This window comes from Microcebus murinus, chromosome 17, assembly GCF_040939455.1.
Source record: "Microcebus murinus isolate Inina chromosome 17, M.murinus_Inina_mat1.0, whole genome shotgun sequence".
In the NCBI taxonomy this organism is placed as follows: Eukaryota; Metazoa; Chordata; class Mammalia; order Primates; family Cheirogaleidae; genus Microcebus; species Microcebus murinus.
In genome coordinates, this window is record NC_134120.1 from 58,439,471 (window position 1) to 58,457,479 (window position 18,009).

General features: G+C 46.7%; 2 protein-coding genes across 2 annotated transcripts in view; both read right to left on the reverse strand.

Annotated features, from left to right (window-relative positions):
• Nucleotides 1-18,009, reverse strand: part of CIDEA (cell death inducing DFFA like effector a) — a 511,919-nt gene that overhangs the window by 75,039 nt on the left and 418,871 nt on the right. The gene's annotated exons all lie outside the window — the stretch shown is intronic.
• The window catches only part of IMPA2 (inositol monophosphatase 2), a 50,485-nt gene that overhangs the window by 16,372 nt on the left and 16,104 nt on the right, over nucleotides 1-18,009 (reverse strand). The window contains exons 3-5 of the mRNA XM_012746263.2: nucleotides 12,101-12,205; nucleotides 3,567-3,612; nucleotides 1,255-1,363 (exon numbers count right to left, since the gene is read on the reverse strand). Of these exons, the coding sequence (XP_012601717.2) occupies nucleotides 1,255-1,363; nucleotides 3,567-3,612; nucleotides 12,101-12,205 (260 nt within the window). The remainder of the gene's footprint in view (nucleotides 1-1,254; nucleotides 1,364-3,566; nucleotides 3,613-12,100; nucleotides 12,206-18,009) is intronic.

The window sequence follows — 18,009 nt, forward strand, 5'->3', positions numbered from 1 at the left end:
CAGGCAAGGTAGGAACTAGCAGGAACTGTGCTTTCTACCTTCTTGAAGCCAACATGGATACTAAGGAGCTTTTAAAGTCTTCTCATCCAGTTGCTTCTAGTCGGGCTCTTCCTTGTATTTCTATTTGGCGTTTTTCCGTCCCCTACAGCAGCAGTCCCCAACCTTTTTGGCACCAGGGACCATTTCATGGAAGACAATTTTTCTATGCATGGGGCGGGGAGGAGGGGCACGTGGCGGAGCTCAGCAGCCCAGTCCCTACAGGTGCAGACCGGACCAGGCCACATCCCGGGGCTTGGGGACCACCGCTCTACAGGACCTATCTCATGATGCAATAAAACAGCACTAGTTCAATCAACGTGGGAGAAAAGCCAAAGACAGCGGTGGAAACCCTAAGCAGGCCTGCTGCTACTGATGGGCGGCTGCGCGCAGCACAGGCAGCGCGGGAGTGGCAGGAGCCCTTCTACCCAATCATCTATCATCCATGTACTGATCTTCTATCGATCCATCATCTAGCTACCTAGCTATATTTTCTTGAGACAGGGTCTCCCTCTGTCACCCAGGCTGGAGTGTAGTGGTGTCATCACAGCTCACTGAAGCCTCCAACTCCTGGGCTCAGGTGATCCTCCTGCCTCTGCCCTTCCAAAGCACTGGGATTACAGGCGTGCGCCCAGAAGCCCTTTCTAAAAGCTATGGGATATCCTTGAGGTTCTGCTCTAAGGAAATCAGGGCAGGCCATAGCCACAGGGTCCAAGGTGCGTGGAAACGCACTTGTTTATGGAACTCACTCCCGAGGCTGCTGTTTCTCACAGAAACTGAGCCAAATGCTGTTACTCTAAACTCAGGGAGCCACAGACTGCACCTGAGTGACGTCACCTAGGTGACATCAGGACCACTGAGGTGCACCTGGGCACCTGAGGGCTTAGACCATGCTTCTGCCTGTCTTTGGCCCCGAGTTGCTCACCCAGTCCCACCAGACCCACCATAACTGTACCAGAGTCTTTCTTCTCTGCCTTAAGGATGAAGGATGTGAGTAGCAAACAGAACAAAACTGTTTAAAGCTCCTGGCCACATTACCAAACACATTAAGATACAGAACTGGCTTGGCTTCCGTCCGTCAGGGACATGATGTCCCTAAGAAGAGATGAAAGCATCAGAAGGAGATTTCCACCACCATCCCACGTGACGGTGACTTTGGCATTTTCTATTCACACACCTCCACCAGAATGACCTGAGACGAGCCTCGTGAAGCCCCACCTGTCTCTCTGGAGACCTGGAGCCGCTGGCTGTCACAGAAGGCGCCCCGGCCCCGCCGGCCCGTGTACAGTCGCTCCTCTGTGCAGTGGTAAATCACTCCGAACTCAAGCTGCGGGTGCAGAGGCAGGACAGAAAACAAATGTGGTTCACTCATTTGACACGGGAAAAACACAGTGATTCAAAGATGAAGGCTGCTCTGGGCGTTAAGATGAACGCAGTAGGATGGGGCAGAAATTACCTTTCATAAAAGAATAGAAAAAAATCAGTGTCTAGACTTAAAACTAGACCTGGACATGTAAGAAAGTTTTCTTTTGTTAAATAACTATATTTTAAAATATATTAAGACTTTAGCCAGGTGTAGTGGCTCACACCTGTAATCATAGCACTCTGGGAGGCCGAGGCTGGTTGATAGCTCAAGGTCAGGAGTTCCAGACCAGCCTGACCAAGATCGAGACCCCGTCTCTACTATAAATAGGAAGAAATTAATTGGCCAACTAAAAATATATACAAAAAATTAGCCGGGCATGGTGGCGCATGCCTGTAGTCCCAGCTACTCGGGAGGCTGAGGCAGGAGGATCGCTTGAGCCCAGGAGTTTGAGGTTGCTGTGAGCTAGGCTGACGCCATGGCACTCTAGCCCTGGCAACAGAGTGAGACTCTGACTCAAAAGAAAAAAAAGACTAATAACTATATTAAAATTTAACAATCATAATCATACATTAGTAACCAAAAGTTATTGAAAAAGTTAATTCTTTAGAAAGCTCTTTTTTACTGGAAAAAAAAGGCTACTTGTGACTGTAAACCCCATAAGACATCCTCAAAATTGCTGATGTGTGAAGACTGAAGAACACATCCCAAAACCCAAGGGCAGCGCCGGGAAGACAGAGACCGCGCACACCGGCAGCCTTGTTGCTGCAGGCGGATACCAAGGTCAGACACCACCTTCCCAACAGGAAACAGCAAGATGGAGGGGTCAGTATGAAAAACCATGTAGCCTTGTACCCTCGTGTCTTTGTTACCATTCCTCTTCCTACTTTCCACTACTCAGGATTAATAAGAGCGAGCATGCTTGGTGTGGGGGTCAGCCAAATGTCCATCTCTCTGGAAAATGAAGACTCAGGCCAGATGCCTTGGCTGGCCCTGGGATAAGCAGAACCGACAGATGCCCCGACCTACAGAAAACAGCTCGGTTTCTGGGAGGGGGTCTTTCGGAGAGCACTTGCTAAGAGCCTACAGCTTTCTAGCGACACTTAATGATCCTCCTCCCTTTCCAGAGCCCTGGCTTTAAAGGGATCTGCAAATCCAGGCCAATCCTAGAATTATGCTGGTCTCTGAGGGCCTGTAAAGGGCCCCACGCCCAGGACAAGGGGGAGTAACTCTTCAGTCAGCCACCGGGAATGCAGAACAGACACGCGGCCCACAGATGGGCTGAGGCGACGCCAGCCCTCCCGGTGGCCCTCTCCCTGGTCACTGGGAAGATCTTGGTCACAAACATCAATTGTCTCCCTAAAGTGCGGCTCAGCTTCCCACACTCACAGGGCTTCCTGACATTTAGCAAAGAAACAAGTCAGTAATTAAGTCTTTACCCAAATTTCAATATTAAAATTCTTACTTATCTTCAACTTAAGTATTCTGAGCTGGGTGTAAACTTCTCTCAGCTCCCATGCTAGGGATCCACACTGAGACCGAGGATCAGCACGGACAAATGCTATTCTGGAGGAGGCCGTGCTGGGGAGACAGCCGCCCTCAGCCCCACTCAAATAAAATTGTTTTCACTACAGAGAAACGAAGGCTCTTCTAAATGTTGCTGCTTGAATCGGCTAATAAAGCTTAAACCTCAGCCCCAAGCCTTCCACGCGGGCCCCGTGACATTAAGGAGTTCAGAAGGTCTATGGGAACCTTGGAAAAGCCATGTTCTCATACTAACAGCTGGAGGAAGATAAAGAATTAATAGAATATTGGGATTAAAAACAGTCTCTAAAAGTATGAGCTCCTTTTTGTTGTGACTAGATCACACGCTCTAGGGGTCAGAGGGAGACTGACTTGGACCAAAACTAACTCAGAACTTCCGCTTCAATGGGAGCATCATGAGAAGACTGTGCGGAGGCCAGGGCCAGCCTCCTGTGGGGATGAGGGCTGGCCATGGGGCCCCACACCTGCACACCCTTAAACCGGTTTGTGCTTATTTACTTTCTCAGATTTGGGAACCAGACTTGGACCTACCAGTCACAGTAGAGGCACAGGACAGAAAGAAAACAAGCAGAGGCTGAAGTGGGAAGGAAGGACGAGGGCCCCCGGGGACCACACGGCCTACCTCTTGGTGAACAGCAAAGCCAATGCTGACTGCCACGGTGGGGAACCTGTAAAGGAAAGCAGAGCAGTTCACACCCTGGAACAGGAGCACCAGCTCTCAGGAGCCAGCGTGTGCTGGGCAGCTCATCCAGGGCACACAAGGACTTTTCTACACTCTGGGTGCGTTGGTTTTTAAAAAACTACTTCCCATTGTTTTACTAACTGCTTACAAGACAAACAAACTTAGCTGATTATGTGGTAAGACAGTTAACGCTGAAAGTCACATGAGGCTGATGCAATAAAACAATGACCCTCTGATACCCAATTTGGATTTGAATAATCAGTTTCCTGGTTCTCAGAGACCCAAAGCAACAGCAGAGTCCTCCCAAAAGGTCAGGCCCCTGTCCCAGGTTGGGTATGGTGCCACAGCCTCCCCATGGGGCTGGTTCTGTGCCACAGGCCACCTCTGGCACCACCCACACCCTGTCCCCTTCCCTGTCCCTGCTTAGCACCCAAGCAGCCAGCAGGGCGAGCTGCAGTGGCATAAGGACAGTTTTCATGCCACAGTTTGCCTGTGGTTTTGACAATTTTGTTGTTGCTGTTCAATGTCCTCAGAATAATACCTCCTTTATGTGAAGATCATCAGAGGTTAAAAACAGGTGGAAACAAGAGAGGTACAAACAAAACCAACCCCACTGGCACCTTGATCTTGACTTCTAGCACCCAGAAATAGGAGAACACAAAGGTGCAGGATATTGGCAGAGATAAGCCCTGAGAGGCTTGGAGTCCACCAAGAAGGATCCCTTGCCAGCTTTGGCAGAGCCTGGGGGTGAGCTCACCCAACCTGGCCCCATCCGGCCCAGCCTCACTCCCCCCTCTACCTCTGCTATGGTAGAGAATAAGGACTAATCTCAAGTTCCAGGGCCCCACCCACCACTTGGGGCAATCAAGTGCATCTCTGGAGAGACTAGAGCCACCACAGGACCCAAAAACAACACTGTAGCTTGTTCCTTCCCGCAAGCACAACCTATTGACAGGGAGGCAAATTTGCATGCCTTTTACAGCATATACTGACTCAGTCATACAGGGTGTAGTTGAGTCTCAGTCTCAAGCACTATCCACTGTATCAGAGATTAAACTGGGCATGTCATTATCTAATCAAAACAAAACCCCCAAATAAGAAGCAAAAGCTGCTCCAGATGAGAAGGAATCAGCAAATGTCTCCAGATACATGAAAAATCAGAGTGAAAGGACACTCCCAAAAGAAAACAATAACTCCATGTCAATGGAAACCAACCAAAATGAGAATATTTAAATGACTAATAGAGAATTTCAAATATGGATTAAATAGAAGCTCAATGAAATACAAGAGAAAATATAAACCCAACACCAAGAAACCACAAAAATATGAAGGAAATGAATGAAAAATTCACTAAAGAAATTGAGTTATTAAACAAATTAATCAGAGCTACTAAGATATGAAAAACTCATTCAAGGAAATACAAAACACAGTGGAAAGCCTTAAGAGTAGCCTAGATCAGGCAGAGGAAAGAATCTCAGAGCTACAAGACGCCTTTGAATTAAACAAGTCAGTCAAAGAGAAAGAACAGAGGAATAAGAGGAATCAAAGCAAGCCTACAAGAAATGTGGGATTACGTAAAGAGGCCAAACATAATAATTATAGGCATCTCTGAGAGTGAAGAAGAAAATATACAAGACCTAGAAAACCTATATGAGGTAATACTTGAGGAAATTTTCCCAGGCTTTGCTAGAAATCTGGACATCCAGGTTCAAGAAGCACAAGAGACTCCTGGGAGATTCATCAAGAGGCAATCACCACAACACATAGTCATTAGACTGGCCAAAGTTAACACAAAAGAGGAATTCCTATGAATTGTAAGGTGAAAGCATCAGGTAACTTACAAAGGGAAACCTGTCAGAGTAACTGCAGACTTCCCAACTGAGACCTTACAAGCCAGAAAGGACTGGGGCCACATTCTCAGTCTTCTCAAACAGAATAATGGCCAGTCTAGAATTTTGTATCCTGCAACAGTAAGTTTCTTATATGATGGAGAAATAAAGACTTTCTCAGACAAGCAAATGCTGAAGGAATCTGTCAAGATCAGACCTGCCATGCAGAAAGTACTCATATCTACATTATACACTTATCAGCACAACAGCCAGCCACCAGTGTAAAACCATCCAAAAGCTAAAGGTCAGAGTCCAGATACCACAATGGCTCAAGAGGTAAAACAAAGCAATAAGGGTCTACCCAACAAGATAAACAGAAATCCATGTCATTTGTCAATTCTTTCAATAAATGTAAATGACTTAGACTCCCCAATGAAGAGAACAGGTTGGCTAAATGAATAAAAAATACAAGCCAAGTTTCTGTTGTCTCCAGGAAATGCATCTAACCCACAAGGACTCATTCAGACTCAAGGTAAAGGGATGGAAAACAACATTCCATGTAAATGGAAACCAAAAGAAAGCTGGTGTAGCCATTCTCATATCAGATAACACAGACTTCAAATCAACAAAAGATGGTCATTATATAATGGTGAAGGGAACAACTCAACAAGAAGACAGAAGAATCCTAAATATCTACGTACCTAATACAGGTGCACCCAGATTCATAAAGCAAATCCTACTTGATCTAAACAAAATGATAAACAGCAGCACTAAAATAGCCAGGGATTTCAACACCCCTCTGACAGAACGGGACAGGTGTTCCAAACAGAAAATAAAAGAAACAATGGACTTAAAAAAGACTCTAGAACAAATGGGCCTAAGAGACATTTACAGAACATTCTACCCCCAAACTATTGAATGCATATTCTTCTCATCAGCTCACAGAGCATTCTCTAAGATTGATCACATCTTAGGCCACAAAACATGTCTTGACAAACTTTTAAAAATTATACCATGTATGTTCTCAGACCACAGTGGAATAAAATTAGAAATCATTTCCAACAAAAACATTCAACTCATTTTCATGACAAAGTCATGAAAATTAAACAACCTAATGCTGAATGATTATTGGATCAAAGAGGAAATTAAGATGGAAATCAAAAGATTCTTCAAACTAAATTACCAAGGTGACACAAGTTACGAAAATCTGTGGGATTCTGCAAAAGCAGTCCTAAGAGCAAATTCATAGTCTTAAATGCCTATGTCCAAAAGACATAAAGATCATAATCAACAATCTAATGAATCATTTCAAGGAATTTGAAAAGGAAGAGCAAACCAATCCCAAACCTAGCAGAAGAAAAGAAACAACTAAGGTCAGAGCAGAACTAAATGAAATCGATTCCAAAAGGATTATACAAAAGATTAATAAAGTAAAAAGTTTGTTCTTTGAAAAGATAAACAAACTCGACAGGCCTCTGGTTAGATTAACCAGAGGCAGAAAATAAATGACTCTAATAAGCTCAATCAGAAATGAAAAAGGAAAAATTACCACTGATACTATGGAAATACAAAATATCATCTCTGAATACTATAGAAATCTCTTATGCAGGCCAGGCGTGGTGGCTAATGCCTGTAACCCTAGCACTCTGGGAGGCTGAGGCAGGCAGATCATTTGAGCTCAGGAGTTTGAGACCATCCTGAGCAAGAGCAAGATCTGTCTCTACTAAAAAAATAGAAAGAAATTATCTGGATAACTAAAAAATATACATATAAAAAAATTAGTCAGGCATGGTGGCACATGCCTGTAATCCCAGCTACTTGGGAGGCTGAGGCAGGCGGATCACTTGAGCCCAGGAGTCTGAGGTTGATGTGAGCTAGGCTGATGCCAAGGCATTTTAGCCCGGGCAACAGAGTGAGACTCTGTCTCTCAAAAAAAAAAAAAAAGAAAAAAAACCCACAAAACTCTTATGCACATAAACTTGAAAATATTGAGGAAATGAACAAATTCCTGGAAACACACAACCTCTCTAGGCTCAATCAGGAAGAAATAGAACTCCTGGACAGAGCAGTATTAACTGACAAAACTGAAGCATCGATAAAATATCTTCCAACAACAAAAAAAGTCCCAGACCAGATGGTTTCACAGCAAAATTTTACCAGACCTACAAAGAAGAACTGGTACCTATACTGCAGAAATCATTTCAAAACATCAAGTAGGAAAGAATCCTCCCCAACTCATTCTACAAAGCTAGTATCACCTTGATACCAAGACCAGGAAAGGACACAGCAAAAAAGTGAACTACAGACCAATATCCTTTGTGAATATAGAGGCAAATTCTCAGTAAAATCCCAGCAAACCAAATTCAGCTGCACATCAAAAATAATCCACCATGACTAGGTGGGCTTCATCCCAAAGATGCAAGGATGGTTCAACATACGCAAATCTATGTATGTGATGCACCACATAAAAGCAAAAACAAAGACCATGTTATCCTCTCAACATATGCAGAAAAAGCATCTGACAAAATTCAGCTCCCTTTTATGATAAGAACTCTTAATAACATACTGAATAGGGAAAAATTGAGAGCATTCACACTTAGAACTAGAACCTGACAATGTTGCCTTTTTTACCACTTCTATTCAACATAGTGCTACAAGTCCTAGCCAGAGCAATCAGACAAGAGAAAAAAAATTGAGGGTATCCAAAAGGGTAAAGAAGAGGTCAAATTGTCTCTCTTCACTGATGATATGATCTTATATCTAAAAACCCCAAAGATTCTGCCAAGAGAGTCCTGGAATTGATAAATAAATTCAGCAAAATCTCAGGTTACAAAATCATTATACACAAATCAGTAGCATTCTTATATGCCAACAACAGTTAATTAAGCTCAGAATAAAATCAAAGACTCAATACCTGTCACAATAACAACAGAGAAAATAAAATACCTAGGAATATATTTAACCAAGGAAGGAAAAGACCTACACAGTGAGGAAGGAAAGTGCAAATATTTAAACAAATGGAAAAACATATCATACTCATGGATCATCAGAATCAACATTGTTAAAATGTCTATACTACCCAAAGTGATTTACAGATTCAATGTAATCCCCATTAAAATACCAATGTCATTTTTCTCACGTCTAGAAAAAATAATTCTATGCTTCTTATGGAACCAGAAAAGATCCTGAATAGCCAAGGTAACCTTAAGCAAAAAGAACACATTAGGAAGCCTCACTTTACCAGACTTCAAACTATACTACAAAGCTATAGTAACCAACAGGATGGTACTGGCACAAGAGACATAGACCAATGGATCAGAACAAAGAACCTAGATATAAAACCATCCTCATGTGGCAATCAGATCTTTGACAAAGCAGACAAACACATAGATTGGGGAAAAGAATCCCTAGTCAATAAATGGTGCTGGGAAAATTGGATAGCCACATGTAGAAGACTGAAACAGGAACCACACCTCTCACCGCTCACAAAAATCAATTCATGATGGATGACAGACTTAAATCTAAGGCATGAACCTATAAGAATTCTAGAAGAAAATGTTGGAAAAATTCTTATAGACATTAACCCAGGCAAAGAATTTATGAAGGCCCCAAAAGCAATCATAGCAACAACAAAACTAAATAAATGGGACTTGATCAAATTAAAAAGCTTCTGCACAGCCAAGGAAACAATCACTAGAACAAATAGACAACCTATAGAATGGGAGAAAATATTTGCATGCTATACATCTGACAAAGGGCTGATAAGCAGAATCTACAAAGAACTCAAGCAAATCAGTAAGAAAAAAAATCTAACAACCCCGTTACAAAGTAGGAAAAAGACATGAACAGAAACTTTTCAAGAGAAGATAGACTAATGGCCAACAAACATATGAAAAAATGCTCAACGTCTCTAATCATTAGGGAAATGCAAATCAAAACCACAATGAGATATCACTTAACCCTTTGCACTTGCTTGCTTTTTTCTCGATTCCTTTATTCTACTCGGGATTTAATTTTTTAAATACCCCAGATTTTACAAAGCATGGCAGTAGAATAAAAAACTGGAGTTTCTTTTCATACAAACTTATTTATTTGGATTTTTTATATCTCAAATTATTGATACATTCAAAGAGTAATTTTAATCTCTATAATTTTTCATGGTGTGATATTTATTGAAACATTCACTCACATGAAGACCTGGTTTACATTCACATGTTTTGCAAATATAAATCGTCTCTCTTCTTCCCCCTCTGATTTTTCTGTTAGAACAAACCACACAATCTTTGTGGTTTTTTTAGGGTGAGGTGTGATTATATGGAGCTTTCCATCTAAACATTGCTCTAAGTGGATAATAACCTACCCCTGGAAGTTAGTGTACCATCTCTGCATTTACATTTTACTTGTCCTTTCATGCTAATGAAAACAAGAAAAGATACTGGAAAAATAGACAAAAATCTCCCTTATCCCAGTGGTGAAACTACGTGTCGAGTGTGGCTCGACATATGAGCTGCTACCGATACTAACCGTGTTGGGTCACACTCAACATCCGAGTGCAAAGAGTTAACTCTAGTGAGAATAGCTTTTATCAAAAAATCCCAAAACAACAAATGCGTGGATGTGGAGAGATAGGAACACTCATACACTGTTGGTAGGACTGCAAACTAGTTCAACCTCTATGGCTAGTAGTATGGAGACACCTCAAAGAACTGAAAGTAGACTTAACACTTGATCTAGCAATCCCACTATTAGGTATTTACCCAAAGGAAAAAAAGACATTTTATAAAAAAGACACTTTCAGTAGAATGTTTATAGCAGCACAATTTGCAATTGCAAAGATGTGGAAACAACTCAAGTACCCATCAATATATGAGTGGATTAATAAAATCTGGTATATGTATACCATGGAGTTCTAATCAGCCACAAAAAACAATGGTCATCTAACACCTCTTATATAATCCTGGATGGAGCTGGAGTCTATTCTACTAAGTGAAGTGTCTTAAGAATGGAAAAAGCAGTACCACATGTACTCACCAGCAAATTAGAATTAAACAACACTTACATGCACATATGGAAATAAAACTCATTGGAAATCAAGTAGGTGGGGAGGTGAGGAGGGGATGGGTAAATTCACACCTAACGGGTACAACACACACTATCTGGGGGATGGGTACACTTATAATTTACGTAACCAAAATGTTTATATCCCTGCAATACTCTGAAATGAACAAAAAAGCAGGTGGAAATGAGGGAAGGCAGCAGGTGCACACAATGCAGCCCTGACGGCAAGCATGCAGGGCTCTGAGATGCCCGGCCGTTGGCCTGCTGGCTCGCGGAGCAGCTGCCAACGCTCAGAAGAGCTTTCTCCTCTGCACTGCAGGGCCTTGGTGCTTTAGAACTGTCCATACCACACTAGAGTCTATTCTGAAATTGCCTCTCTCCCCCAAGCAGCCTCTCTGGCCCTACATTCACCAAGGGCTGCAGGTGGAAGTATTAGAACCCGTGGCTCTGGTGCTGTGGGCAGACGCTCAGATGGACGTGCAGCCTTCGCCCCAGGGCGGTCAGTAGCCTCCGCGTGCCCAACATACGCACCCTGGGGCAACAAGCAGGACGGAGTGACGGGTGCTCCCCTTGTGACATTCACCCTGGGGTCACACTTCAGTTGAAATGACAGCCTGGTGACACAGCACTCCATTGCCTAAAACGGGTCAGCTGCGCAGGCATGACTGCATTCTCAAGGTGACCCTCACCTATGAAAAGGCTATGCTTACCATGGTACTCAGAATTGCTTCACAACACTTTAAATATCAATGTAGCATTAGAGCAAAAAACATAAAGGCTGACACTGGGTGTGAGGAACTCCACACCCTGCTCTGCTCTCGCTTCTCACTGTCGCCTGTGGTCTGGCAGTGCTGGTGTGGCCGGTGGGTGTGGGCCGGTGGGAGCTGTGAGCCGTGGGCCACCCCGCCCTGTCACGGAATGGGGATCTGCAGGGCTCTGGGCACACTCTAGTCAGAGAACCACCCTCCGTGGACGTGGCCTCACATTCTGTGTCCAGGGCCCTCAGCCACCGGTGCGTGGCCCTGGACAAGCACCTGCAGGTCCACCGCCTGCCCTGCTGTGAGAGAGCACCTGTGGTCGTGTCCCTGTCTCCTCCCTGTCACCTCCCCAGCTTTGTAGCTCCATTCCCGTCATCCACTTCGACAGGCCCTTTGGCCTCCCCAAACCTCCTGCTTTCTGTAACTACAAAGTCTGCTCCCATGTGTGCACAAAGGCGGCACTCGGATCGCACTTGTCACGTGCCACGCTCTGCACCTCGACTCCGCTGCAGCCGGTCAGCACAGGCCTCGCATCCCAACTCTGCCTGCCTCCCTGGCGAGCTCCTAGAAGGGTCTTTCTTGAATGCAACCCAACATTTTTAACATAACAAACACAACAGCTTTTAAACAAGTACACCCTCCAAGAGCCTCTCACAAACATAAAACCTTATTTCAGAAATATCAAGATTTGATCATCTTTTTAACGAGACTATAAACCGACTATAGGTTTATGTACTCCTGCCTTAAAAATGCTGCTTTTGAAAAGACAAAGGCCTACACAAGAGGACAGGCCAAGCCTGCAATGGAGGTGCTCTCTGCTTCCGCTTACCTGTGCACAAAGTTGCAAGTGCCGTCGATGGGGTCGATGATCCAGGTCGGGCTGCGGGTGAGCACGCACTTGGCCCCAGAGGCTGCGGCCTCCTCCGCAATGAACCTGCAGTGGAGGAGCTCAGGCTCATAAAACGCACCAAGAAGGCAGAGCAAGTCACCTCAAATTGCTTCCAGTCCCGCTAAAGAAAAAGTAGGCACAGTTAACAGATTTCATTGTGGTTTCTCCAGGTCCAACAGAGGCAGCGTCCTTGAAAGACCACCCGCTTTTCCCTGTCTGCCAGTCTACCCACTCAGCAGGGTTTGGAAGCCAGAGCAACTCCTCAGTGTCGGGGTCTTGGAAGAGCTCAGGGAATTCAAGCAGGGCAGACAGAGAAGAGCAAAGAACACGGGTAAACCGTGTAGATAGCAAAGCCAAACTTTGCTTTAACTTCCCTCTGCAGAGAGGCGGATGAGAGACGCAGAGCGCGTCGGGAAGGGGCAGAGCGCCGCGAGGAGGGGCAGAGCGCCGCGAGGAGGGGGCAGAGGGCGGCGTGGAGGGGGCAGAGGGCGGCGTGGAGGGGGCAGAGGGCGGCGTGGAGGGGGCAGAGGGCGGCGTGGAGGGGGCAGAGGGCGGCGCGGAGGGGGCAGAGGGCGGCGTGGAGGGGGCAGAGCGCGGCGCGGAGGGGGCAGAGGGCGGCGCGGAGGGGGCAGAGCGCGGCGCGGAGGGGGCAGAGCGCGGCGTGGAGGGGCAGAGTGTGGTGAGGAGGGCGCAGGTGTGGAGGGGCGGAGTGCCGCAAGGACTCTGGGTGCAGCCCTCCTCCAGGCAGTGCTGGGTAGGGACCAAGGGGTTAAATGTCACCTGCAACTGACACCACCCAGGTGTGTTCCTAGCTTGGCATCCCCTGAAATGCAGACACAGGTGACAGCAGCAGCCCCTGCCATCTTGTTCCCGAGGACGCCCTCCCGTCCTGGCCTCTGGCTTCCTTTGGGAGCACACTGGGGCAGGGCACAGGGCCCCAGGAAGGAGTGGAGATGGGACACTCCCTCCTCCTTCAGGTAACGTTCCCTGTGGCCTCTCTGTAGTGGGCCTTGTGTGAGCCCCTACTCTGTAAGGCGCCTGACCTATCCTCATCGGAGTGTGCCACCTATCCGGTGAGGAACTGCCCAAGACAACCGCCATCTCAAGATTAACCTGCGCAGAAGGGAACTCCTGGTCTCCTGCACTTGTCTCTGCCTTAGCCAATGGCATCGCCAACCACCCACTGCTCCAGCAGGAGCCTGGGCCAGCCGCCCTCATCCTGCCCCTTGCGCCCCTCCACCCTGCACTGCCCACACCCCAGGGAGCCTGCGGCTGGGGCCTGTCCCTGCAGCACTGGCCACGCGTGCCCTCCCAGAGAGGCTTGGGGTTGAAGGAAACACCCACAGCACCCAGGACGGCACCTGGCGCAGAGTGCTGGGCGCGTGTTCAGAACCGGGCCAAGTTCACTGAGGGCGGGCCGCAGCACCGAGCAAAGGTGTGTTTTGTACGAGACTGCGTGCCTTGCGGAGGGGCGTTCTATCAGGTTCTTGTGCCATGCTCACATATGCACTAGAGAAAAAGGAGGCCTGCAGAGAATACATTTTACTAAGAAGGAAACGAGTGAAAAAACAAGAAATGCCTCGTGGCCTGCTGCCGGTGCTTGGCGTATTACCCATCATGGTGAGGGCTGCCTGGCCTCAAAGGGCTTCTGGAAGCCACTTCCCCATAGGAACCACATGGCCTGAGATCTGGCATCAGCGCACTTGCAGACTGGTCGACAAGGTGTCATCATGTATGAAGAGACCCCAGTGGAAACCTCTGTAACTGCTCTGCTCATTACATCAGCCACTCGCCACATGTTAGTTTACATTTAAATTAAGTAAAATTAGGACTGCAGCTCCCGAGTCTCACTGGCCACCTTCAAGTGCTCTGCAGTCCCATGGCAGGAGTGGCTGCCCATGTGCATGTAGACACAGCTCTGCAGGGCAGTGCTGTCCTCGGCCAAGGCACTGAGAGACAGCAAGTGCTCCATGTCCCTTTACCGTTCTCACAGAGCTGCCACATGTTCTATAACCATCCTGGTCCCCCAACCACACTGGGACTATCCTCACGGGTCATGAAGTTTGCACCCTGAGTGCACACAGCCCTCGTTTTATATGTAAATGATCTGGAAATACATGCCTTGATGTCGTCTTCTGTAGCTATGTGCTTTTCCTCCCCTGAAATGGCTTGCAATTATGTTTTTGAAGAAAAAGGTCCACACCGTAATAGCACACATATACACGGAGCAAGTGCCAAAGCTTGAGTTGGGCACAAGGTTGACAAAGCAGTGAAAAGACATGATTCCAGTCTAGAAGGGCCTAGAAATGACTCACATGCAAAGATAAGCTCCCAGGAAGCTGAGGAGGAAATGTACAATTCTTTTCCTTTTTAAATCTGATTTCAAGTAGGAAATTGGAGAGTTGGAGAGGCGGCTGCTGGGTGCCCTAGAAGGGGGAGAGTACATGGCTACAGGCATTAACACCGAGGTCTGCCAGAAAGCAGAGCCTGCAGCACCCAGGCCACCCACCCACAATATCGAGGGGCTTCTGGGACACTCAGGGCTGTGAGCTCTGTCTGTTCATGTGTCAAATGTGCAGGTGGAGGTCACCAAGCAGCTTGTTTTCACAGCAGTATCCATAATGCTGTTAACAAAGCTGCTGCTCTGCATACTTTTTTTTTTGCTCTGCTCTGCGATCTTCCTGCCTCAGCCTCCTGAGTAGCTGGGACTACAGGTGTACACTAGCATGCCCAGATAATATTTTCTGTTTGTAGTAGAGATGGGTCTCGCTCTTGCTCAGGCTGGTCTGGTACACCTGAGCTTAAGCCATCCTCCTGGCTAGGCCTCCCGGAGTGTTGGAATTACAGGTGTAAGCCACCCCACCTGGTTTGCATAATATTTTTGATGGGAATAATCAAAGTGCCCACATTCAGTGATGGACTTTTCAGCAGTTGGTAATTCACGCCCTGGAGTTCTCCTCCTCTCTGCCCACCTTGGTACCTTCTGCTCGTGAGCCCACTTGCCCACTGAAAGATGGAATGAACATCCTTCAGGCCCTTCTGGCCTCGTGCCTGTGGGCAGCATGGTGGGCAGGGCCCTTGAAGGCAGCAGAGGCATGGACCACATCCAGTCTTTGGAGGCACCAAAAATATTTCCCTCGTATGTGGGGAGGGATGAGCAACTTTTGTTTACTTAAACCTCATCTCCTCATGTAGGTAGCTGATACCTACAGAACAGGAGAGAACATACTACAGCTCCGGACAGGGAGAGTGGAGACAGTCCGCCTGCACACAGGGAAGCGCGAGATAACAAGCCTCCCACAAGCCACTGATGTCTACATAAATCCGTGACACAGAACAACAATGCGCATGACTAACCTCAGTGAGCAAAAAGAATGTTTCCTAAGTCTATCCGATAGACAAGAGGAAACAGCAACAAGGCGAAGGTTAAAAGTTAGGTAACAAGTTAGAATACATTGTACTGCATAATTTAACCTTTATTAAATTTCCTTTATTAAAAAAATAGTTGTAATAAATGCCCCTTGTAATTTTTGTTCTTTTTTTCTTTTTTTGGAGATGTGGTTTCACTATGTTGCCCAGGCTGGTCTCAAATTCCTGGGCTCAAGCAATTCTCCTACCTCAGCCTCCCAAGTTGCTGAGAGTGCAGGCATGTGCCACCATGCCTGGCCCTACTTGTAATTTTGACAGCCAAGTGCCTCTAAGACCTTTTTTTTGGCTACTTAGTCTGTTCACTCTGTGACAAGGTGAGGATCAGTCCATGAAGAGGCTGATTAACGTTGCTCTGCCCCATCCTCACAAGCCACTGCCCTGTCCCTGCCAGCTGTTCCACAGGCTCCTTCCTGAAGGTGACACAAGAGCCCGGTGCAAAATGACTAGCAGCAAATGTCTAGCTGGTGGTGGCCAGGGTTGTGTTTTCCACGTCTAGGACTCTGGCTGGGGGACCCACAGGCACTGCACTGCGCCAGGTGCACTGCTGGGCGCCAGCTCGCGAAGGGTCCTGGGCAGAGGAGGCGGTGGGCTACGCTAGGGCTGCCGTGCTGTCCTCTGCCTTGGCCAACCCAGACGACCTCTGACAAGGCTGCTCGGCAGAAGGGGACAAGCACAGGGTTTATATCAATACCAGTTCAGCAATGCTACAGAATATTTTCAGAGCAGCTACCTTTGAATCTAAGTCAGAATCACAACTGAAAACAGGTTTAGGCACCCAACAAACCTCAAAAGACCCAACCTGTAAAAACCTGACCTTACTTTGTTGGTTTGCTTTGTGTGACCTCAGCACGCTTAGAGTCAGGTGCTGGGGCCTCAGGGAGGACCTTGGTCGGGTCCTTCACTCACAGGAGAGGAGTTTGAGGCCCTGAGAGGTGCAGTCTTTTGCCAGAGCTGCCGGGCCACAGGCAGAAGCAATGTGAAGATCCAGTCTATGCCTGTCTTCCAGGTCAGGGGCCCACGACTTTGGATTTCACAGATGCATAGTATAAAATAATAAAACCAGGGAGCCTACATCAGGTTTTTTATTATATTAAAATATAACAGGCCAGGCAGGATGGCTTATGCCTGTAATCCTAGCATTCTAAGAGTCCAAGGCAGGAGGATTGCTTGAGGCCAGGAGTTTGAGACCAGCCTGAGCAAGAGTGAGACCCTGTCTACTAAAAATAGGAAAAATTAGCTGGGTGTGGTGGCATGTGCTTATAGTCCCAGCTACTTGGGAGGCTGAGGCAGGAGAATCACTTAAGCCTAGAAGTTTGAGGTTACAGTGAGCTATGATGATGCCACTGCACTCCGGCCAGGGTGACAAAGACTCTATCTCAAAACAAAAACAACAAACAAAAAAACCAAAACAGCTATACTTGATCTTTAACAGTATCACAAAAGACTAAAAACAAGGAAAGACAAGATCTCAGAATAAAATCTTTCCAAAAAAGGATGACAGGCAACTTTATATTAAACATATTGTTTAGAGTTATATTTAAATACTTAGAAAGCAGAAACATTACAATACACTGTTTTGTAACATGTATGCAATTTTTTCTCATTGCAAATCTATCACTATGTCCATGATCTAAAACAATTAAATGCCCAAGATTCTACTATTTTCTATGTAACCTTAGTCATTGGCAAAAAGACGCACTTCACATAGATATGGTGAAAAACAATTTTATTTAATCTGAATTTTCGAGGCAAGCTAGCAGGGACCAGGAAGACAGTCTGCCTTCACCACAGCCCCGCATTCGCCCTCAGAGCCGGGGAGGAGGGGTGGCGAGGAGCCTGGGGCTAAGCGTAGGGCAGCCCAAGTCTCTGGCCCTGACTGCCCCGCCCACACGAGCCCACGGAATGGTGTTTAGGAGCCAGGGCTCTCGATTACTGGTTCCTGAACAGATGTCTGGGTCTGGCTCTCCTAGCGGTCACTTTCAGAGACGGAGGCCTGGCGCCAGCCCACGGGGGTGCTCCCCTAAGAGCCACCTGAGTCATGGCTTCCTAAAGGGGCTCTGAAGCCCAGTGGGCCCTGGCAACCCTAAGGCTGCAGGTGGAGGTGGGGACACCTGGGCTCATCCCACGATGCATTAACTTTTACCGTGTGTATACAGCCGTGAGCATCTAAGTTTACCTTTTACAAATGGAATTGAGTCCACATATTTAAACAATAGTGGATCCAAACCACTGGCAACTGCTGCCAACATGCACAGCAGGGCATGCAATCTCGGAGTGCAGTCTTCCAACTAACCCGATTAAAGCACGCCAGGCCCTGATGGCTTCCTTGCACCTGCTTTTGCCTTTACAGGCCCGTGCAAATGAGCCAGCCCCCCTCTGTCATGGCCGTGTGGTCATGGCCACAGAAACCTCCAGACCAA